Source organism: Meriones unguiculatus, chromosome 14 (genome assembly GCF_030254825.1).
Source record: "Meriones unguiculatus strain TT.TT164.6M chromosome 14, Bangor_MerUng_6.1, whole genome shotgun sequence".
Lineage (NCBI taxonomy): Eukaryota > Metazoa > Chordata > Mammalia > Rodentia > Muridae > Meriones > Meriones unguiculatus.
In genome coordinates, this window is record NC_083361.1 from 47,286,129 (window position 1) to 47,310,896 (window position 24,768).

General features: G+C 41.6%; 1 protein-coding gene across 3 annotated transcripts in view; it reads left to right on the top strand.

The window, feature by feature from the left end:
• The window catches only part of Atp10a (ATPase phospholipid transporting 10A (putative)), a 192,743-nt gene that overhangs the window by 152,819 nt on the left and 15,156 nt on the right, over nt 1–24,768 (top strand). For all 3 annotated transcript variants that reach the window (XR_009585526.1, XM_060367242.1, XM_060367243.1), the window contains exons 9-15: nt 623–817; nt 3,909–4,509; nt 9,322–9,425; nt 9,832–9,958; nt 13,800–13,984; nt 19,798–20,122; nt 22,410–22,486. Coding sequence is in view for 2 of the 3 variants with exons in the window: in XM_060367242.1 (XP_060223225.1) it covers nt 623–817; nt 3,909–4,509; nt 9,322–9,425; nt 9,832–9,958; nt 13,800–13,984; nt 19,798–20,122; nt 22,410–22,486 (1,614 nt within the window). In the remaining variant the exon portion in view is untranslated. The remainder of the gene's footprint in view (nt 1–622; nt 818–3,908; nt 4,510–9,321; nt 9,426–9,831; nt 9,959–13,799; nt 13,985–19,797; nt 20,123–22,409; nt 22,487–24,768) is intronic.

Sequence of the window (24,768 nt, forward strand, 5' to 3'; positions counted from 1 at the left end):
TTTACAATATGTATTAAGACTACTTGAAATATTCAAACTTTCTGATCCATCTTTATGGTCACTCAGTCAACAATTCCTATAACAGAAGTTTACCAATATGTTATTTATACCAGCAGAATGGTGAAAGTTAAATATTTAGTGAGAAAGGGTAGCCAGATAATTAGGGTATGCCCATCCATTTTGAGGATGGTTTTTAAAATGTGTTCTTATATAATTTTAAGGCATGAAAAAGTTCATATGGTGTGCTTTGAGATAAAACTGTCAATTTACTGTCAGTTTTTATAAAAAATATATTGATTATGGAAAATATTTAATTATTTAAATGTAGACAGATGAGATCTCAAGAAACATGGTTTTCAAAAGGTAAATATTTTGTAGATTGATACATGTTTGCTCCCCTAAGAAATATAGTAACATATAATAATACATGTTTTTAGTTAAATATGTAAGTATTCTATATAATTGAAGTTTCATATGTACAATTGTAAAATGATATATCTGTCATGGTATTAAATTGTTTTCATACCTTTTAATAAATTCAAGCCTACTGAAATAGTTAAGTGCTAAAGTACTTGGCAAATTTTTGGGTTAAACTCATCTTGCTGCTCTGTTTTCTTTCCAGGAAAAAGACATCACACCTGACCCCAAGCTGTTGGAGAAAGTGAGTGAGTGTGACAGGTACCTTGCCATTGCAAGGCACAAGGAGCACCCTCTATCCCATCTGTCACCTGAGCTATCTGATGTTTTTGACTTCTTCATTGCGCTCACCATCTGCAATACAGTAGTTGTCACATCTCCAGATCAGCCACGTCAAAAGGCAAGTTCTGCAATATCTATGAGACCCCAAAGTTCTCTTGACTCTCTCTCTCTCTCTCTCTCTCTCTCTCTCTCTCTCTCTCTCTCTCTCAGGCCTGCACTGTGACTGCTGGCTGATGGCAGTAAGCATACTTCACTTTCCTTCAGGAATCTGCTCATGTTTGGTGCTTGGGACTTAAGGGGATGCAACAGGTGGTGCATATGGGGCAAAGCAGGCATGCAGCTGCAATAGATGAGAGGATAGGTTGTTAGATACTGTTTGAACATAGGATGGGAGGGGTGCACATAGAGGCCAGCGAAGACCTGGTCTTATGGTTATTCATATGACTTTGAGGGAACCCCACTTACTCTGGGACTTCCTGAATCTCATGGCCTCGGACAGAGGCAGAAGGAAAGCTACTCAAAGTGACTTACTCAGAGCCTCAGGCTTCCAGAACCATACAAGAGGGATGATAAAGGTAGGTTAGGGAGCAGATTTGGGGACAAGATGTGCAAACTTCAATCCTGGCTGAAAGATTTAGGCATGTTATTCTAATCACTGTGCCTCAGAATGTCATCTGGGCCATAGAGATGTGGTTAGGATTGTAAGGAAGGTCTCAGAGTCAAGTTTTGTTACATAGAAGATATGTGCTAATGGTAATAAATACATTTATCATTGTTTCTCAAGGTAAAGTAAATAAGAGAGATTAAGTTCAAGGTTATTTGGATTTGGGTTTGCTTTGGTCCAGCATTAAGATTCTTTTTGGAGAAGGGAAAGGTTTATGTGAAAAGGGTCCTTTGAACCCCAAGTGTTCCTCAGAGAGTTATGCTCATGAGTCAGGCTGCATAACGGATGCCTGTGAGCCTGGTTGTCCATATCAAGCAAGGAATAGAGAGAAATGGTATTCAGGACTGAATATGTACCCTAGATCTGGCCCTATCAGCCTCCTGGCTCAGCTCTTCCAGCAGCTTCCACAATGGAATCCCTGGTGGAATATGTGTTGTGAGCAAGGTGGGCCAACACTCTCTGCTGTGACAGTATATCAGAAGGCATTTGTCACTCAGCTATGTTCTTAATTCTCACTACTTCAACTTGGCACTAAAGAACCTGAAATATCCCAAGTAGACAGTTCTGTAGACACTGACCACAAGTTTGGACTGCCAGCTCCAAGGAGAAGCTGCTTCCTACTGTGGCACAAGCTGCCTGAGCATCCCTTACCTGGCCTTGGGAACTTCTATGAAAAAACACTAAAAGGCTCTCTGTCATGTCCACCGCTGGAGGGCTGAGTGTTTCCTAGGTCAACCCTTTGCCCAGCAGACAAAAGCAATATAACAGCTGTTAAATAAGCAAGAGATCCCAGGGAACTAAGCTGTGTTCTGAAGGTCACATATGCAGTTAGTTTCACAGAGGGAAGAGAATATTTAATCACCCACCCTTAGACTGCAAATGGTTATGTTTCTAGATGCATTTCTGTTCCTGCATCTAGGGGAAAACCACCTTCAGGGAGCTTTTGGAGCCTCCAGGTGCTACAGGGTGAAGCCGCTCCCCCACTCAGACATGTAGCATATTTAGTCATGCTTGCGGACATGGAGATATGGTTCCGTGGTAGAAGGTAGGCTTAGCATGCATGAGGTGCAAGACTTAGTCTCCAGAACCAAAACAATCAAACAAAAAGGGAGGCATTATAGGTCCAAAGAAAAAAATACTCTGTCATAATATAGGCCTGTGTCTCACTTTTCTTAATGCCTGCCTTAGCTGGAAACCTTTATGCTAATTTACAACTTTGGTCCCATAGATTTGGGTTATTTCAACATTTGCTTTTTTTTAATTTTAATTTTATTTTATTTTTAATTACACTTTATTTACTTTGTATCCCCCATCTAGTTTCCTCCCTCCTCCCCCTCCCAATCCTTCCCTTCCTTCCCCTTCTTCACACATGCCCCTCCCCAAGTCCACTGGTAGACTTTTTCTTCCTTCTGATCCTAGTCTGTTAGGACTCATCAGAAGTGGCTGCATTGTCTTCCTCTGTGGCCTGGTAAGGCTGCTCCCCCCTCAGGGGGAAGTGATCAAAGAACAGGCCAATCAGTTTATGTCAGAGGCAGTCCCTCTTCCCATTACTATGGAACTGACTTGGACACTAAACTGCCATGGGCTACATCTGTGCAGGGGTTCTAGGTTATCATGCATGATACTTGGTTGGAGTATGAGTCTCAGGAAAGACCCCTGTGTTCAATTTTTTTGGTTTGCTTTTTTATGCCATCTTTTTTCTTTCTTTCTTTGAGAAATTCTTACAATGTATTTTTTATTATATTTACCCTTTTTCCCCAGCTTCTTCCAGATCTACCGCACTTCCCAACCCACTGAAATTTTATGCATTTTCTCCCTACCCCATTTAAAAAACTGATCAAGTAGAATTTGTGCTGCCCATATACTCATGGAGGTATGGCCATCACTGGAATCTGTTCACTTTAGCATGGGTCACATTTCTAAAACTAATTTTCCCTCAACTCTCTGGGAAGCTATCAGTTGCCAACAGCTCCTCAGCAAGAGGTGGGACCTCATGCCCCCTCCCCTCCGTGCTAGTATTTGGTCTGACTGGCACTCACACTTATAGTTCAGGTTTCTGTTGTTTCAGTATTTGCTCTTTAAGTGTGGCTTCATCACTCTGTTGTTAATCTTTTTAAACTAACAATACTGTGTATATGGCTCCTTTTTCATTTCTTATGCTTCTTAAATTTTTTTAATTGTTTGGATCATGAATCAGTTCATTAATTTGCTGAGAACGATTCCTTTGAGTTTATATACATGTGACTTGTATATAAATATTTTTACAGACACAAGTCAAAAGAATATATAAAGTATTCTCATAAGTAGCCAAGACTGAATTGGAATTTGTGATCCTCCTGCCTCAGCCTCCTGAATACTGGGATTTCATATTTGGCCCACTGTGCTTGTCCTTAAATGGCTTTTTAATTGAGGTGTGGGTAAAGGAGACAGGCCTAATTTTTTGGAGATTATCAGTGAGCTCCTTGCTTCTCTGGGGCATTTATGAGGAGCTAGCAAGGGATCAGTGGGATTTTTCTTACCTACCTTTGGACTTTTTCCATTATAGGTAAGGGTGAGGTTTGAGCTGAAGTCCCCAGTGAAGACTATAGAAGATTTTCTTCGGAGGTTCAGCCCCAGCCGCCTGGCTTCTGGCTGCAGCAGTATCGGGAACCTGACCACCAATAAGTTCAGCCACAAATCTGGATCTGCTTTCCTGCCCAGCCTGTCTCAGGACAGCATGCTTCTGAGGCTGGAGGAGAAACTAGATCAAGCGTCAACCACAATTGCAAGCAATGGCTATAGCAGCCAGGCAGGCGAGGCAGAGAGTTGGACTACAGAGTGCTCTCCAGAGCAGAAGTGCCATAGGGAGCAAAACACACAGCAAGAGAGAGAATTGCGCTATGAGGCTGAGAGCCCAGATGAGGCTGCGCTGGTGTATGCGGCCAGAGCCTACCACTGCGCACTGGTGGACCGGCTCCACGACCAGGTGTCTGTGGAGTTGCCCCACCTAGGCACGCTCACCTTTGAGCTACTGCACACGCTTGGCTTCGACTCCATCCGCAAGAGGATGTCAGTGGTGATCCGCCATCCACTGACTGACGAGATCAATGTCTACACCAAGGGGGCCGATTCAGTGGTCATGGATCTGCTGCTGCCCTGCTCCTCAGGTAACTGGCCTCCTCCTCCAGCTGAGAAAGATTCCTTTGGGTTTTGAGGGAGGACATCTTGAGAAATCCCACCGGCCTGAGTAAAGGGATTTTCATTAATCCTGTCTACGACACAGACCCTTTGAGAGAGTCACAGGGATTTGCACTGGTGTGAATTTAGTAGGCGTTTGCACCTTGACCCCACTCTCTTATGACCTCTACCATAGTGGAGTTGGAGATTGCTTGGAAAGCATGACACTTAAAATAGAAACAATGACTACTGGGAGCTTTTAGATTAGAAGTCCTGGAAGTTTCCTTTCTGGTGTAGACTTTGCACAGCTTTGAGTTCTAGGCCACACTCTTCAGCCTGTTTGTATAGCTGTGTAAGAATGGACTGGGGTCACAGGAAGTGGGCCTGCCAGCATCTTTTCTCTGCTCTCACTGGGCCAAGCCGCCTCTTGTCAGTCTCTTTCCATTACTTTAGGGTTGAATTGTGCTTTAAAAACCACGGTGCAATTAACCATCAAAAAAGGTTGTAACTATCCAACTCAAAATGCTCCTGACCTTCAGAAGGAAAGCACAGGCCAAGTTGTAAAGTGAACTTGGTTTTTTCTCTGTCAGTGAGAACCAAGGAGTGAGATCACCTCTGGGAATCTGGAGAAAGGTAAAGGCTGACTCTGACAGTGGTTAAAAGGGTCCATTCAAGCCTCTGCTGCTTAACCCCTGTGGTCTTCCTGACTTCCATATCCTGGAATCAGCCTGGGTACCACCTGCTGTGAGACTGTTTATGGAGTTCTTGATGTGCTTAACAGAAGATGCTGGGCAGAGTCCTATTAATAGACTGATTTTCCATTCCAAGATAAATTTCATTCTTATTCTTGATCTTATTTACATCTCCATGAAAAAAAAGCATAGAGAAAGGCTACTATCTGAGCAGATTTTCTTGTACTGACATCATTTCTGTCCTATCTAGGGCAAACATTAAAGGAAATATGATAGAGTACTAGGCCTCAGCCTCTCACACAACTTAAGGGTCATGTCAAATGGAAAAGCACTGTGGGAAAAGAAGCATATGGAGGAAGGCATGTAGTGGGAGCAAGAGTAAGATTAGAGAGGAAGGGGGACAAGAATCAGGATGCACTTTATGCATGCATGAACTTGTGAAAGAATGAACTCACTGCCATGTAGGATGGGGAAAAGGACAGCCAAAGAAGCCTATTTCATCCTAGATAGAGGGCAGTAAGCCCTACCTATCTGTTCAATGAAACAGACTCTGTAGAGGCAGTCACAACAATGTAACATGTATGATCTTTCCCAGTGCATATTTTAAGATGTTTAAGAACATCACAACTGTGTAGACAAACCACAAAGAAATTCTTATTACTTTGTTTTGTAATGCCACCTCTTAGTCAACTTTGTTTCACTGTAACAAAATACATGACAATATCAGTCTATACAGAGAAGTTACTTAGGCTCACAGTTGAAAGGTTTCAGTACACAGTTGACCCTATCACTCTTAGGATTGTGATGAGGCAGCATGTCATAGGCTCACATAGTAGATGGAACAAACTACTATGGCTATGAAATAGAAGTGGAAGGGGTGCAGTCCAAGTACTTCTGTCCCCTTTGAGATCATGGCCTTCCACCAAGCTTCAGTTTGTGGACATCATTTGTCCTGCTTCAAAAGAGGGGAACCACACCTTCAATGCATGGGCCTTTGGAGGATTCGAGCCACATTGCCATTGTTTCACTTTAAAAAGACATTTTAAAATCAACCAATGCTAAAGATATCTTAGAAACAGATCTCATTAAATTAAATAAAATAATTTACCACCATGGCCTGGTTTGCCATCTCATCCCTCCTTTCCTTCTAATAAGCTGCATGGGGAAGAGCATTATCTGGGGCACTGTCGGGACAGTAATTAGCAGGTAAGGAGGGAACATAAGATAGGGCCAGAGTCATTGGCTGCTAAGTGTGCCTAAGCCTTTTACTGTGCAGCATCTGCAGAGCAGAAGAATATTTACCCTTTTTAAGACCTATCCAGAACCAACTTTAAGGTTAAGGTTGAGGAGCCCAAACTCTTCTTTGGGAAGCCCTGCGTCCTTTTCTGCTCAGTCATGCTGCCCCAACATAGGGCTTCTGTGCACCTACATGCCTTGTTCCTATGTGCCCCCTATTGTGGGCCTTTGAAGAAACCTGTTATCTGCAGTTAGTTGCAGCTAAGAAGAGCAAAGCTCTTACTTCCTGGAAGGACCAGGTAATGACAGTTCTATCTTATTTTCTTAAGTGCCACATGGCCAAGAAGAAAGTACATCAAAATAATTTGGATTTCCACCTTCCTCTGGGAAATATTGCAATGGGTTTGGATAGTAAAAATGTGTAAACATATCGGCCAAGTTAATACTGAGAAAGTGTAGGTACCAGAAAGAGCAGCTATAGCATAGCACAGGGGTCACTGTGAACTCACCCACCTGGACACGTGACCATGTACGTACATTGTTCTGCTTTTCATTTGAGAAGATGAGGCAGATGTGGAGAAGAGCAGACTTGTTACAAACAGCTAGGAGTAAGGAAGAAGCAACACTTAGTGGCCAGGCCACCCAACCTGTTTACAGATGGTGATAGGAGGAAGGTACACAGTTCTCTTAGGCAGATGTAATCCATGTGCTTTCTTCAAGGAGCTCACAGCCCTTAACCAAAAGCATCATGAACTGGATCAGCAATAGTGAACATGGCATGGTGGGAAGGAATATATGATAGCCAAGTCTTTATCTTGCCAGCCATGGTGGGAAGTTATCTGATGTTACATTCAAAGCACCATCCTACCCAAATCTTCATAGCCCTTTGTTCAAATACCAGGGTCTCCTGGCCTTGACTTTAGATGAGTCATTCACTTTATGTGTGTCAGTGCCTACCTCACAGGAGGCCCTATACACACTGGCTAAATTCCTGGTATGATGTAGACTAGCAGCATGAGCTGGATACCCCTTTTCACCCCTCTGCATCCTCTCTTCAAGATTCCCTTGCCTGTGGTTTGGTAGAGTCATCACTGTACAGTCATTATAATATAACCTTTAGCCTGTTCAGCCCTTTTACAAGAGCAAGGATAGAATACATATTCACTGCAGCCCACTGCCCAGCAGGGTCTCATGTGCATCAGGAAACTTTTTTTTCCTCCCATGAACAAGCAGAGAATCACCTTTCTCCCTGATTCCTAACTTATTAAAATAAAATTTCTTAATTGGGAAAATATAATTTCCAAAGTATAAAAGAAATGACATTTAGCACTTTGTGAAAACACACACTGAGATTAAGAAGAGAAACTGTACTGCCCCTTGGGAGCCTCTCAGTGTTGTGGGCACTAATAGTCATCTCCCAGTGTCTGGCCAGTTGCAGCTCTCTTAGTCCTACTGTGTTTGCAAGTTGGTGAACATGGAGGCCATCTTTTTAGACTGTGTTAAGAACTGCCACTATGGCATTTTGTCTGCCCCTCCAGGGCCCTGGAGCAGTCTCAGCATCATTCTGCATGCAGCCCTCAGCAAGCAGTGAAGGTACTAGCAGTCTCAGGCCACTTCTGTGTGTACTAGTGTTCCATCTCTAGGGAGCTGAACATCAGACACAGAATTTCCTCCCATTAGTAGGTAGGCAACAAAAAATATGGGTTGCTGTAGAATATCAGTAATAAGAAGCTTTTTCATGACTACAATCTCACATGCATTGAGAATGTTATGACTTTATCTTGAGTCAGCAAACCCCAGCTTTGGTCCCAGACATAAGCAGAATAATTGATGATGCATACCCACCCTAGAAATGCATGTCTACGGCCATCCCTGTCTCTATCTATTCCAAATCCTAAATGACATAGGCAGCTTAAATTCAAGTAGTTGGGTTTTTCTCCAATAAACGTGGTTGATCAGAGTCACTGCCCTACCTCCCTCTTCTACTGAGCCAGCCACCCCTCCTCTCCAGAGACAATTGAAGAGCCTGGTGGTTTGTATTTTAATATCAATGCTAAAACAGTGATGACAGGCCCAGGAAGCTTTTAAGAGTGATGAGATGCCAGTAAGAAACAGTCAAACTACAAGTGTCTTTGAACTTGTCTTTCAGTAAATTTAAATACTAACGCTAAATAATCCAGGACAACTTTTCAAGTTCATTATTGAACATAAGAGGCCACCTTTAAAAGTAATTGGCCTACCAAGTCATTTTAATGCCATAAGAGTACTGTTTGTTTATGTTCAGCTTCATACAAGAGGATAAGATTTTTCACTCTAAATGTCACTGTTCTATATGGCTGGCTAGGTCCAGCTTGTCACGAGGTAAACTTGAATAGTAGACAGGCCTCCATGGGTCCAGAGGTCTCATGATTCAGAATTTCTAGAGATAGAAAATATAATGTATATAATGTTCAGTTACATGTAAATTTTAAATAAAGGGTGTGTATGTGTGTGTGTGTATTTAGTAAAAGTATGACCACCATTTTCACAGCTTCTACTCACAGTGGGGGATGTCGTTATGGGGAGAGAAATGAAACTTTGTGAAGTTCAATTTTTCATAGATAAGTTAGTATACACATCTATTTAGTAGACTGAACAAAAACATGTCAAGTCACTTTTGATAAAGTTTTGTTCTCCTGTGTTTCTCAAAGGATTTTAGAAACAACCCCAAACTTGTGTTTTTGATGAGGGTCTTTTTTTGAAGTACAGCTGGCTGACTTTGAGTTCTATGACATTTACGCACCATTTGTAATCAATATGACAGGCACTAGGAAGTCCCTCATGGGGGCACTCAGCTGGGCTGCTTTTACTGTTTCTGCTTGTACTCTGACCTAGATGATGCCAGAGGAAGACATCAGAAAAAGATCCGGAGTAAAACACAGAATTACCTCAACCTTTATGCAGTTGAAGGCCTACGTACCCTGTGCATTGCCAAGAGGGTGAGTGAGGGTCATCTTCATGAGGGTGAGTAAGTGGTTCCTTCATGAGGGTGAGTGAGAGGTGCCTTTATGAGGGTGAGTGAGGGACATCTTCATGAGGGTGAGTGAGGGGTTCCTTCATGAAGTTGAGTGAGGGGTTCCTTCATGAGAGTGAGTGAAGGGTTCCTTCATGAGAATGAGGGTTTCCTTTATGAGAGTGAATGAGGGGTTCCTTCATGAAGGTGAGTGAAGGGTTCCTTTATGAGGATGAGTGAGGGGTTTCTTTATGAGGATGAGTGAGGACACCTTCATGAGGATGAGTGAAAGGAGCCATCATGAAAGTGATTGAGTGGCACATTCATGAGGGCACACACTGCCAACTACTCCCCTCCCTGAACACAAAGCACCCAACAGTGTGTCTCCATAGGTTCTGAGCAAAGAAGAGTATGCCTGCTGGTTGCAGAACCACATAGAAGCTGAGGCATCTGTGGACAGCCGTGAGGAGCTCCTTTTCCAGTCTGCTGTTCGCCTGGAAACGAACTTGCACCTGCTGGGTAACTAACTTTCCAAGTGCCTGTTGTGTGGAGCAGTGCCAGTTGCAGGGGTCCTAGAGTGACTGCTTTTCTTGCTCTGAACTGTGCTGGGCTTGTCTGAGGAACCCCCAGGTTTAAAGCTAGCCTGTCCCCAGGTTGAGAGGAACATTTCTGCAGGCCACGTGTGTGCCAAGCACTCTAGGTTGGCTATGACCTTGACTCCTTCATGCCTCACTTTCCAATCAAACTAGTGAGTAGTAAGCCTTTTGACGATAGATAGTTGGAAAGATTTCAACCTCCCCCCCAGCAATCTATGTGAACATTCATGGAAATGCTGAGTTTTGCATCTAATAAATATTTCAGATTCATTTGGGATGAAAAGAAAATAGCTCATATTTCCTCCTTTGTCCCTATTTACATCTAATAAAATCTAATTAATTTTTAGGAACACAGTACAGTATCTATTACTTTGGTACCTATTTTAATATTTAATTTTTCAGTATCTTAACATTTCCTATTAAAATAGTAAGTTCATCTGAGTATCCCACAGCTGCGTATGTGGTGTGTGCTTACAGAGGAACTGGTTGTGACAATAATACACACTCCTTTCTGTGAAATGTTTCTCAGATTCTGCTGGACTTGCAATAAAGCTCCAGAGAATTCATCTTTTCTTATTTAACAAAGGATGCATTCCCTTGTCCTCATTTTCTGGGCAAAGCAATTAGGAATCTATATTTCTATATATACATATCTCCTATAATAGTTATTGTTAGTGTTTAATAGCATGATGTGTTCTAGACAAAATACCATCACAGTGGTATTATCCACAGTGTCTGACAGACTACGCCGTACTCAGAATGCTGCAGGACCTGAAACTCTCAGACATGGGGAATGCTATCTCTAGTAAATTAAATGAAGCCCCTCAAAAGTGTTTCTGCCTATTTGAAACCATTGATTTGATTACTGAATTGGGCCTGCGCTCATAGTGAGACCCTTATCTTCAGAAAGCAAACAGCAGGCAGACAAGATGCTGTATGCATCTAAGATGCTGTAAGCATCTAAGTCTAAGATGTGGAGGTATAGGTGGTAGGATATGAATTTGAGACCAGCCTGGGCTACATAAATGGGCCAAGTTTTAAAAAATGAAAAGAAAAAGAAAAAAATTAAACAACATAAAAACCCAGAAAGGGGATTTTCTGGAATGTTTTTTATGGTTAGAGTGATAAGAGGGAGGGTGCTTTGCTCCCAGGTACTCTCTTTTCATGGCTGATGTGGGTGAGTGGTGAGGTGGTATTTCTCCTTGACAAAGCTAACTGCTCAAATGGAGTGAAGTTTGCTTACTGGTACATTCTTGTGGTAGCTCTTGAATCCACTGTAAGGCAGTGAAGATGGAATACCTTTCGTTTCCCAAGTCATGACATCATGGCTGTAAATTGCTTCACTGCCCCTTCCCTACCATCTATCTCTTCTCAGTTTGGAGTCCTGGGGCTTGGTTATCCATTCCAGGTTCAGCCACTTATTAGCCATGGAAGCTTAAACAAATAATTCAGTTTTTTTCATCCAAGTTTTCTTATGTGCTATATTGGGAGTAATAATTCTAATATGGGAAAGCTGCTGCAAGGTTAGAAGGAGAATATGGCATGAGGCACTGAATGTGTTTTGGGCATGCACTCTAGCTCTCAGCCACAACAGCATGTTGATGAATCAGTCAGGCCTAAGATGGCCTCACTGTCCCCGTTCTCAGATTGTATGTAAAGTTAGCTGCTTGTTATTTAGTCAGAAAGACTTCAAGGTACACTATGTGAGTGTACATCATTATGTTAGGTGACTTGTACTTGTTCCTCCTACATTATACTTGGGAAAATGTGACAGGTTGAACATCTCTAAGCAGGAAAAGATGAAATCTGAAATGCTCCAGAATTCCAAATTTTCAGATCTTCATTGATCTTTCAGATCTTCATCTCCTAAGATGGCCTGACTGGTCTTTTTTGTACACACTGTCTCTAGCAGGTGGACATCCACCACTTCCAGTCTTTGTGCTGTGTCTCTGTTAACTTAGGGTACTAAGTTACAATTAATTACTAAGACTAAGTACCTTAGTCTTACACTGAGGGTGAGATCACCTCACCTTTTGATCTTCTGCATGAATTCATATAAATGGGTAAAATCCAAAAGATCTCTCTTGCTCTTGAAATCCAGTTGTTAATCACTTTCCACCTCCTAGCACATGGAAATTTTATGCTTTAAGTGATAGAACCTAAGCTTAAAAAAAGAGCCAGCTAACACAGCTTCACTAGGGGGCAAGGAGTTCAGGAAGTTTCCAGCTCTTCACTGATATTTCCGAAAAAGATGAAATAAGCAGTTTATATCTGTAATATTCTAAGCCAAATTCCTCTCCCTAAAAGTCTTTATTTAGGTGATTATGATAACTTAAGAGAACCACAAATAATATTTCAGCAGGAAGGGTCACCTTCATAATTGGTTCTTAAACTGCTTTTTCTGGGCAAGAAACAAAGGTTAGCTATAGCATTCTACTCATTTTGCCTATAATTGTTGCTGGTTCCTCTCTAAATGTTGTCTGAAACCACTCAATCCTTTCCCCTTCCATCAAAAGCCACGTGACACCTGGGTATTATAACGTGGGTACATGGAAGAGTTCAGAACAGAACTAGTGCTTCCGTGCATCAAGGGACTCAGGATCCCACCCTTCATAGTCTCAGCTAAACATAAGTCACCTTTTAAAGCCCTGCCTCCTAACACAGTTACACAAAGTACATTGGGAGTTAAGGCTTCCATCTATGAATCTGAAAGCATTCTTGGCAGCTGGGGACACATACATGCAATCAATAGCAGTGCCCCAGCACAGGAGAGAGGAATGGCAAGGAGGCTCAGGCAGGGCTGGAGCCCAGGAACTGATGGGATGCAGCTCACTTTGAGAGGTAGGAAAGCAGACTTAGGCACATTTTAGTACCGAATACAAGCTGATTATTCTACACCCAAAATTTTTAGGATAAGAAGCATTTTGGGTTTGAGTGTTTGTGTTTTCTTGTACATACACAAGGACTATGACCTTACATTTTTGTATAACTTACACCTTATTATATTCTGGAGGCAAGTTCAGATGCTTCACACCACCATTATGCTTTGGCTGTAACATTTCATATGAGATCATGTTAGATCTGAAAATTTGGAATTCTTGAGCATTTCAGATTTCATCTTTTCCTGCTTAGAGATGTTCCACCTGTCACATTTTCCCAAGTATAATGAAGTCAGTAAGAGGAACTTACCTCTTAAATTCTTTATGTTTGTAGAAAAAGCATTCATGATTATGTTGCTTAAAAAAACTAATGAGTCTTTCTGCACCGTATGTTTGGATAGCAAATGGTTGACATGGTTGAGAGCAAACATTGAATTTCATGAATGGAAACTCTCATAGGATAGGGGATGGGGAATGACTAAAACTTTTCTGTTAATCCCTTGGGCATATGGTAATTTCCTCCCTTCACTGTCCCCGTTCTCAGATTGTATGTAAAGTTAGCTGCTTGTTATTTAGTCAGAAAGACTTCAAGGTACACTATGTGAGTGTACATCATTATGTTAGGTGACTTGTACTTGTTCCTCCTACATATTCTTGACTAAGTCACAGCAATAGCTATTGTAAGTGTTCAGCACTGTCCTGAACTTCTCAATCATTTTAGCTTGCGTCCAGGGGGACTTTTTGCCATTTAGTGTCATTGGGCAGGTAAGCCCCAAGAAAGTCTTAGGTAACTGGTAGTGCCATATCTGTCTTTGGTATATGGCATTTGTACCCCATCAGGAGTTGTGAAGATGGACTCACTGGAACTGTCATACATTTAACCAGGTGCCACTGGGATAGAAGACCGCCTTCAAGATGGAGTACCTGAAACAATCACTAAATTACGGCAAGCTGGCCTGCAGATTTGGGTTCTCACAGGTGACAAACAAGAAACAGCCATTAACATTGCATATGCCTGCAAACTGTTGGACCACAGTGAGGAGGTCATCACACTGAATGCAGAGTCTCAGGTAAATTGCTTCCAGAGAGGCTGTGCTTTGTCTCATGGTGGCCTTATATATCCATGCCTCAAATTTCAGAGTTGTATTATAAATCTATCCATTGGTACTGGGCTTCACAACTCTGTGTTTTGATTGGCTCTGGTTTTATGTAATGGTCTCCAACTGTTCCAAGGAGAAGCTTACTTGATAAAGGGTGAGGAGTACACTTATCAGGCTAGACTCTAGAAAAGGATGTCTCCTGGGTGGAGAGGTTGGATCTAAGATTTCTTAATAACAAAGGAATGTACATCTGGGCTTTATTAATGAAAAGTTCAACTTAGTTTTTCATATCACTGGATGCTTTTTTGTTATTAGTTGTTTTTGTTTAGTTTTAATGAGGTCCTATATGTCTAGAATGCGGTGCCAAGGCAGTGATCCTTTTAGCACGAACTTCTTGGGTTTCATCACCTGCCTCTAGGCACTTCTCTGAGCTAGTCATATTTATCTGCTTAAACCCTCAAGTTTGCAGGGGTTGTCTACTCGCAGTACCTCTCTGCTCTAGAATCTGATTTCTCCCATGAGCTTCACTTGAATTCTCCTCAGGCTATCCATGAGCTTCTTGGTGAAGCCAGAGCCTCCCTCCACGCAGACCTCTTCCTCTGCCATCTTAAGGAAACTTAAGGTCATGGCAGCCTCTATGGATATCATGGATACCTCCTAATTTCCCCACCCGGATCTGCATCAGCTGTCCAGTCCTCAGGACTCTGCCTCTGAGAGCTATGTGTCCACAGTCTCTCCTTGTTATCTTGATGTTTGTGGGTCTTTAGTGACACTCCCTTGCTTATTTATGATATCCATGTTTTGTGTCTGTTCTCTGATTACTTTTGATGCCATTCTATCAATTATACTGATTCTTCAAGATCAAGGTTTGGGTTGTCTTGATTTCTTTCTTCTGTTGCTTTGCTTTATTTTTAGTCTTATTGATGATGATCTGAGCCACTTTCCTTCTCTTCTTCCTCCTCTTCTTCATCTTCTTCATCCTTTTTCTCCTTTCCCCCTCTTGTTCCTGTGCTTGTTTTGTTTTTATTTCCCCGTGCTCAAATATTTTTCCTAATATAAACAATACATTATAACTGTTTCACTCAGCACTATTTGTCTGCACCTCCCAATTTTGAATTGTGTTTTCAGCTACATATAGCTCATGATTTTTTTAAATAAGTATTTCCTATGTTTCCTTCTGCGTCTTTCGATTATTTCAGAAACTTTTGTTTCACTTCCAAGTATTTGGAGGTTGTCTTGTCACCTTTCTGTTTCTGAATCCTAGTTTGATTCCAACCTGGATAATTAATATTTTGGTTAATTGAATTTTGTTAGCTTTTCACAAACCAAAACTTTTCAATAACTCTTTAATACTTGATGGTTTATAGCAGTCTACATTGTGTTGGCTCAGCTGCTTTCTTCTCCAAAGTCAGTGCCATTTAATTGATAAATGGGATGGTTCAGTTCTTTTGTTTTAAGGGTCAGGAGACAGGACTTCCTGAATTTCCTTGGCTCACCACTTCCCTTCTGTCTGAAGCAATTGCTATAGTGTAGGTCCACCAAAAGACTGTTGCTTTTCTCAGGAAATATCTTAACCACACCTTCCTTCTGGAAGCATGTCTTCACTAAGTACTGAAAACTGAAATGACAATTATTTCACATCAGCTATCTAACCATGTTCTGCTTCCTTCAGACACATGATTTCTAATGAAATCAGCACAGTCCTTGAACCCTTGCTGCATAATAATCAATGGCTGTTTCTGTGTGGCTGCTGTTTGGGTTTTTTTCTTTGCTTTTGTATCAAACAGTTTAATCATGGTGTGTTTGTGTTTCAAGCTTACTGAGTTTTATCTGTTATTGTATCTTAATTACTAAGCCTATATATTGAGGATTTTAGAGAATAAACTCCATATATAGAATGGTTTTAGATTTACAAAAATGTTTGGAAAGTCTTTGGAGCATTTCCATATCATACCCAATTTCTCCCTGTTCACATCTCACAGGACCATAGCATATTTGTTATGCCACAAACCAATATTAACACATGACCTAACTAAAGCTCCTGCTATATTAGAATTCTTACTTGGCACCTCCCATCCTGTTTTAGGATTTAACATTACATTTGTTTGTCAAAGCTCTCTTGAAAGTCCCTGGCAGCTGTTTCTGACATAGACTCTGTTGCTGGCTCTTCAAGCACTTCCACCAGTGGGGAGGCCTTGCCAGGCCATAGAGGAAAAGGATGCAGTCAGTGCTGATGAGATTTGATAGGCTGGGGTCAGTTGGTAGGGTGAGGAGGACTAGGGGAAGGGGATTGGTGGGGAAAGAGGGAGAGAGGGAGGGACCAGGAAGAGATGAGGGAGGGGCTGTGATCAGGATGTAAAGTGAATAAATTTAAATAAAAAAGAGGAGAGTGGAAAGAAAGAAAAAAAGAGAAAGAAGAAAGCAAGAAAAGAAAGGAAAGAAAAAGAAAAAGGGAAAGAAAAGTCTGGCTTTGACAGTTTCTCAGACTATCTTTGCCTTTCACATTCTTGGCAGCTTAAAGAGTGCTGATAACTTGTTTATGGACTGATTTGATATTTAGATTTATCTTATGTTTTTTTTATTACAAGAGTGAAGCTGTGAATTTTGTGTGGAGGACATGAGGTATCATTATTTTATCACATTGTATAATCATGTCACCATGCTGATGATGACCTAGTATTTGCCACTTGTATACATTTTACAAGAAATACAGCTTTTTCCCAACCCTTTTCATTTTTTAAGTGTATTTATTTATTGATTTTTACATCCTGATTTCAGACCCCTCCTCCTCTGCTCCTAGTACCCCCACCTTGCACACCATTCTCCATTTTCCCCTCTCCTCCTCAGAGAAGGAGGAGGTCCCCCATGGGTACAACTCACCCTGGCACATTAACTCAATGCAGAACATCCTCTTCCACTGAGGCCAAACAAGGTAGCCTGGTTAGGGGAACAGGATTCAAAGGGAGGCATCAGAGTCAGAGAAGGCCCCTGCTCCAGTACTTGGGGGATCCATACAAAGACTATGCTGCACATCTTCTCCTATATTCAGGGGCCCTAGTATAAGTTCATGCCTGCTCTTTGGTTGGTGGTTCAGTCTCTGTGAGTCCCCCTGGGCCCAGGTTAGTTGACTTTGAAATCTTCCTGAGGAGTCCTTGACTACTCCTGCTCCCTCAATTGTTCCCCCAACTCTTCCATAGGACCCCCTGAGCTCTGTCTAATATTTGGCTGTGAGTCTTTTTCTCTGTTTCCATCAGCTGCTGGGTGAAGCCTCTCAGAGGAGTTATGCTAGGCTCCTGTCTGTACATCTAGCACAGTAATATTAATAGTGTCAAGGATTGGTTCTCTCCCATGGCATGGGTCTCAAGTAGGGCCAGTCTTTGGTTGGCTATTCCCTCAATCTTTGTTCCATATTTTTTCATGTATATCTTGTAGGTAAGACAAATTTGGGTCAAAGGTTTTGTTCCCACCCTTTTCTATACTGAGCTCTTTGGAAATAAGTCCTGTAGACTCACATTTATGGAGAGTGGCCCTACAGTCCACCTTTTTGAGTGCAGATTCTACATAAATTATTTAGACTTTCATTTGCATTTCTATAGGGTCTTTCTGTGTATCACTCACAATATTTCCCCCAAAATTGTATTGCTATTGATTTCCAGAATGGTAATGCTTCCCTGAAGCTTCTGTATGCTGACTACATTATTGTCCTTGTTAGATCATTCTGGTGTCAGGGTCACCTTCTGTTCCTTGTGCTTTTCTATAGGAGCTAGGATTTCCTGCTTCTTCTGACACTGAGCTTTTATCATGTGCCTTATGCTTTTTACATTGTGACTCTCATCCTTTTTCTTATTCCTCTGGCATATAGGTTTTGGAAGCAGGTAATCAACTCTGATGGATTTGGACTTTAGGCTCCACTCAGCTTCTTGATGGGTTATTTGCTTAGCCTTTGTCTGCTCCCAGTGCCCATCTTTGTACATATTTCTCTCTGTAGGTCAGTTTGGAGCAGGGATTGTGACTGTGCTAAAATGTCATTCTCAAGAGTGTTGCTGTCCCCTCAGGAATATGCCCATGTATACACAGCACATAGTGAACCCATGAATTCATAAATAACATTATAGGGCCAGCTGAAATGTCTCCCTTTACCTTCTTTCCAATACTTCCTAGTTACCTGAGAGTCCCCTTTTCTGACGTCTGGTGAGAAGGTCAAGGTGTGTTACCTTTTTTCTGCTTCCTATGTTCCTCCCCTTTCACCTGCAATGTGGACACCTGTGATGGCAGGGCAGAGATTAAAGGCAGTCATTATACTGCCATCTTGACACCACTGCACCTGAGAAAAGAGGGCAGGTTCTACTCCCTCTGAGTCTTCTTCCCTAGATGGCCCTGTTGGCTGCCAGCATAGTAAAACCTATATGATAGGGGCTAGGAGAAAACAGGAAAAGAAAACAACGTAAAAAAGCAGAGATTTCCCCATATCTTGTCTGAGAACTGGGAATGCCCTTCCATCCTCCTGCAGTCAGAGCCCAGAGTTTCTTCCAGAGCTCCTGGTCTCTGGCATCTGCTTTCAGTTACTTGGTCTCTTGGGTCATGCCAGAGGCTTTTAAAGTAAAACTGGAACATTTCTCACCCTTTCAAGTACTTACTATGATAATCTCCTTTTTGTATCGGAATACTACTGTTTTCTTTCAGAGCTCATGATTAGCTGCTCTGTGTACCTGGCCAGTACAATAGCTGCATCAGGGGAGAGACTGGATGGGGTGAGCCTGCTTCATCTCAGGAAGAACTAGCTACATGGATGCTTTGTAATATAAGCAGGGCCTTCAAGTTGTTTCTACATCCACATTCTACTTAAGTGTTCTCCAGTTTTCAGAACCTCTAGCAGAGGCTCTATCTTCAATCACTAATATGTATGTTCCCTATTTGTAACTGGCAGTGGTCATGTGCAGGGGCCTGTCTTTACCTACAAGTCTTCCTAAGGGCACTGGTAATCTCTTTTCAGATTTGTCAGTGTCTGAATGTAACAGTCTCAGGGAAGTATTGATTGGTCACAGCTTGACAGCTTGATGTCTATAGTATGCTTTAAGAAACTAGGCTCTAGGCCAGCGGGTTATCTGTCTACAGGAGGACAGGAGAGTTCAAACTTCTCCAGGGTATGTTTGTTCCTAGAAATGAGTACCCTCTTTGGTCTCTGGCTCCTGTCCCAGAAGCATATTACTATCCAAGTTTTCATTCTCTCTGTAACTCAGAACCAGTTTCTGAAGGGCATGGATAACTTTTTTTATAACACATTAATTAGACTTCTTTTTTATTTATTTCTTGAAAGGAGAATTTCAAGAGAACACTTAAAATCTATATATAGATATATAGATATACAGATATAGTCTGAACCAGAAAAGGCTTTGAAAGAGCTTTGTGCACCACGTTTTATGACTCAGTATGATGCAGGAAGATTTAGAATAACAGCCCAGAGAATTATAGAGACATGCAGGTTGAACTTTCAGCTTAATGATGTAAGGTATAGCAGTAATGTAGCCACACCTATAAAGGTTAACATGCTCCATTTCAACTTCAGCACACCAGTAAGGGCAATAAAGTATAATCCAGTAGAAGCTAAGCTCCTCCTCTCCTATGCAGGAAGTCATGCTCTCCAGCTGAGCTTCCTTTTCTGGAGTCTAAAGAGCCATTCATGACAGGCAAGTCCCCTGAAAGGACTTCAGCTTGGGGTATTGAGGCAGGTTACCAGGGTCAGTAACATGATCCTACTGAAATGCATTGCATGTCAATTTCAGGAAGCATGTGCGGCCCTGCTGGACCAATGCCTCCGCTATGTGAAGACCAGAAACTCCCGAAGCACCCCTGAGAACACTGAAAGCAATCTGAGCGTGGGGTTCTCTTTCAACCAAGCCTCCACATCCACTGCCTCCAGCTCCAGCCTAAGCCTTGTGATTGATGGGAGAAGTCTGGCCTATGCCCTTGACAAAAGCCTGGAGGACAAATTTCTCTTCCTTGCCAAGCAGTGTCGCTCCGTCCTCTGCTGCAGATCTACCCCTTTGCAAAAGAGCATGGTGGTAAAGCTGGTCAGAAGCAAGCTCAAGGCCATGACCCTGGCCATAGGCAAGTACTTAGGCAAATACTACAGGGCCTGACCCTACACCTAACTTATTTAGCAAACCCTCTCAATGTGACCTGAATTTCTGATCCTCTTCCATATAGCACTATGAAATAAGAAAAGCCTTATTCACCTGTTTCTATTTACAATATTATACCCAGTGTGGTAAAGTGGAAAATTCCAGATGAAAAGCATACATCAAGAGACACAAGATGTGGGAGCAGATGTAAGTACTATTACAAGATCAGCAATTGCTAATTTAAGAAGCTGGAGTGTAGACCAATTTTGGGGAGACAGGACTTTAGATACCTACCTGTCCCACACAATTCAGTCAGAGTGATGTCCTGTAATAGCATATGTCGACTTAGCAGAGACCCTTTTCAAGGGCTTTCAAATGTCACATGCATCTTCGAGGTAAGGCTCTATGATGTTCTAAGGACACAGACTGTAAAAAACAGAAGCTCCAGTGACTCTTCTTAGCTGAACTTTGTTGACAGTTCTGAGACAAGGATCTCATTAAATACATCCAAGACAGTACCTACATCAATTTCAAGAACACACAATTTTGTATCATTTAAGAACTGTTTCTAATTTTACTTTTTCTTGCAGTTACTCTTGGCTGAGGAACTTTCTAGATTCTTCTCCAATGACAGGTGGAGGTCACTTAGCACCTCCTTAGGGAAGCATCTCTTCCCATTTCTGAATTGGCTATAGTCTCCAGCACAGGCTTAGCCACTTCCTGGTGAGAGCCAGGAAGGCAGAAACTCTCATAACAACAACTATAAATATAATCCACTCTTGGGAACTAGTTGGGTCAGTGATAAGGTATCTTAACCATTAGTCAGTCATCTGTATTTATAGTATAATTTGCAGAAAGTCTGTGGTATTACTCTCTATCACCATGGGTACTGCCTCTGCTAGGAAGAAACCAGCTTTAAGTGTAAGACCTTGGTAGCAATAGTCTGAATACCCTAAGAGATCCATATTATCCTCTAAGGAGAGTACACAGATGGACAAGGGTACATGCTCAGGAGAAATGATCAGAGTGTTCACCATGGCTCCCCCGGGAAGGAAAAACTAATCTCCCATTAGAATGTCACATTATTTATTGGACCATGTACCCTAGTCTTAAGAAACAAGCAGTTTAGATTCAGAGAACCCCATTGTGCATCATAAGTCATTTTCAATGGGGCTTTACGGGAAGCTAAAGAGATTCCCATTGTTCAACAAAACTGTAATTTAACAAATACTAACTGATCATCCATGTTGAGTTTAGCTCAATAAAAATGAGTAAAAATCACAAGGAAGAGACACCATAATCCATATTTGAGACACATGCAGGTAATCCAAGTATGGAGAAGGTAGATACAAAAGGATTACATTTAAGGCCAGCCCAGAGTACATAGTAAGTTCAAGGCCATTATGACAAACTCAATGAGACACTGTCTCAAAATAAAAAGTAAAAAGAGTACTTGGGATATAGGTCAGTGGCAGAATACTTGTGAAAACTCTAAATTTGGTTTCCAATATTGGGAGAAAGGCTGAAATAAAAGGGACAATGTACAGCCACATCATGAGTCACTCTGACTTTTGTATATCTTAGTCTTTTGTTTTTACAGCTTGTATGTCTGCTTGCTTTGTCTATTCTAAGCCTAATTCTAAGAATGACCACTGCCATCTCAATAATAATGGCTATGTCTGTTTGACATCCCAAAGATGTCAAGGTCTTTGACTTCTTGCTTTAAAGTTCATCAATTAACAGCTTGATGAAACAAATGGAAGTTTTCTTTGTTATGCCTTGAAGAACCAAAAAGCACATAATGGTTAACTCACTGGTTATAATCAGTGTGCATAAAATGCTGGACAGAATTCAACCTGCTTGATGTAGTAAGAAAATTGCTAAGGTGACTCTGAGTTGGAGAGGTTCTGATGCCCAGCTGAAGGAGTTGAGTCACTGCAAAAGTAATGAAGATGATGATGGTTTCTCTTACTGTGCCAGATGTCACATTAAGGACCTTTTCTGTGCATATCCTGACAGTATCGAGCCCACTGAATGAGATAGTGGCTAAGTGCTATCTGATTTCTGGGACAGCTTGATGTGACTGGCAGTTTCATGGTGTACTATGTCAAATTCTAATTGGCTACCTCAGTTTTCCCAGGAAGTTTCTCTTCTGCCCTTTCCTCATTCTTTCTCACAGAACACAGTGCAACAGGGACCCAAGAGGCTCAATATGTTGGTGTAATTCTGTGCATCTCAAAATAACTGATTCTTCCTACCTGGGTTGTTTTTAGGTGATGGGGCCAATGATGTCAGCATGATCCAGGTGGCAGATGTAGGCGTGGGGATCTCAGGCCAGGAGGGCATGCAGGTAAAAGACCAGTTGGACTGTCCTATAGGACCAAATGGTCCTCATTGGCCTCCTGCCCCAACATAGCACAAGTTTTCCAAACCTGTCTCTGACCTCTGATGAAGCTGAAGGTTTTGCCTTCAGTATGGGCCAGTGTTCACCTGCTACGAAGCCAGTAGTGGTGAGATAAATTGTCATTTCATTAATGAAGCCATGTGTAGGAAACATCTTTGCCTGTGTCAACACAGGTTATTTTGGGAAACTCTGACTCCAAGAGGCAAGGTGAGTCATAACCTCTCCTGGCTCATCCCAGGAGGCATTTCTGTTTACTACTGCTCAACAGTAGTTATACTCTATAAAAGCTGCCTCATGACACTGTTGGAACCCAAAATCACTCTGAAAATAAAATGCAGTCATCCTGATTCCTGTGGAAGTTCCATCTGTGTTTTTCATTTGCCTGTGTGTCAGTTCTGAATGTTCCAGAAGTTGAACATACTAGTTAACTTAAAATATGCTGCTTCTGGATATAGCATTACAACAACTTGAACCATTTAAGCAAGTTTGAGTCACATTTTATTTTAACTTGGTAAAGATTTTAGGGAACAATTTATTTGGTGGGTTTTTAAAATCATAATGTTAGTCACAATTTATTCACTAGTTAGAGCATTTATTTAATCAGAAATTATTTATGGCATGCTCACTATATGCTATTTGTAAAGCTGTGCAGAGAACATTAATTTTCTGGCTTCATATTAAACGTCAGTCATATTGTAGGCCTGGAAGTATAATACAGTACAGTTACCCCTCAGTATGGGGGGTAAGGAGAGAACTGCTTCAACATCAAAATCCACAGATGCATAATTCTCCCACATAAACTGTTACATTTGCATAAACCCTGCACATACCCATGTACATACTTTAAATCATCACTACATGATTTCTTGTACCCAATGCAGTGGAAACACTATGTAAATAGTAGTTGTGCTACATTGTTTAGACAGAACAATTTCTAAATTTTTAATACAGTTTTGACAGAATGCTTTACATCCACAGTTGTTTGAGTCTGTAGATACAGTTCCCACAAATACAAAACGCTGACTTACATGCCTAATGGAACATCCATTTCTGAACCAAAGGCTTCATAACCTCTGTAATTCTTCAGTCATTTACCCCAGTTTTCATTCTTTCAAAATATCAAGACTCCACTATTGCCTGGCACAGACTTGGAAAGAATCAACATCAGAATAGTCACTGTCCATAGTAGAGTTAGTTTAGAAACTCACTCAAAGGAAAAAGTCTTTAAAAAGGAGTGGAGGGCACATCTCAGGAGTAGGGTACTTACTTAGCACATGTAGTGGCTCCAGGTTGGATCCTGAGTGCTGAAAAGCAAATAATTTAATAGGCCATAGTGTAGACTTTGGGGCTGTCTTTGGAAACATCCCCAAATGCTGAGAATTCCTGAGGAAACTCAGCTGTCTCCCTAGCCTTCTGCCTATCATTCCCACAAATCCATCCTAGACACAGTGCCTGCTCCTTTGTAGAGACAGCCTCTGCCAATGCTTTCAGCTTTCCCAGCTGTCCAGGTAAAACTAGGATGGTAAAAGCTGTGCTCATTTTGTACCTGCCTCTGTCAGAGCTTGGCTGCAGAGACTATTCCACAATATGTTGGGCTAGAGGAGTCCACAGAGATTGAGTGTCACAAGCACAGAAGCTCTGTTGTCCCTTCCAGCTCCTAGTCTGAGCTGGCTGTCCCACAGGGCTGGACTGGTGACCTTCTGCCTATCCTGACTTACATCCATAGGGACTCACCCTAGATTTCTTATACTCATCCTTTCAAGAAGATCTCAAGATAGTGTTTTCTCATTTACTGGAAGAACATGCAAACAGCATGGTCCCCATCAGAAGTCTGGCTTTCTTGCATAATACATTCTGCATTACATGTAATTTGAAGTACATATGAAAGTATTCAGCCATGTCCTACCTAGAAATTTGCTTGTCTAAAACCTGCCCTATGGGCCCAGCTATTTCCTCATTTTACTCAAGTCATAAGTCTTATGACTTAGGCTTGTCTCAAGCCTAGAACAGAGGTAGCAGCTAAGTCTTCTCCTCAGGTGTTCACCATCAATGTCTGAAATGTAAAAGGTTTCTTTGCTGGGTTTCTTTTCATATGCAATTGACAAGGACTCTGCTACTTAGCTTTTTCTTAAGAGAAATAGAGAAAAGCAGCAACTCTGAGAAATCCCCAATGAATTTTTCCTTTCATTCATTCAACAAATGTTTCTTGAGCTTCTCCATATTCATGG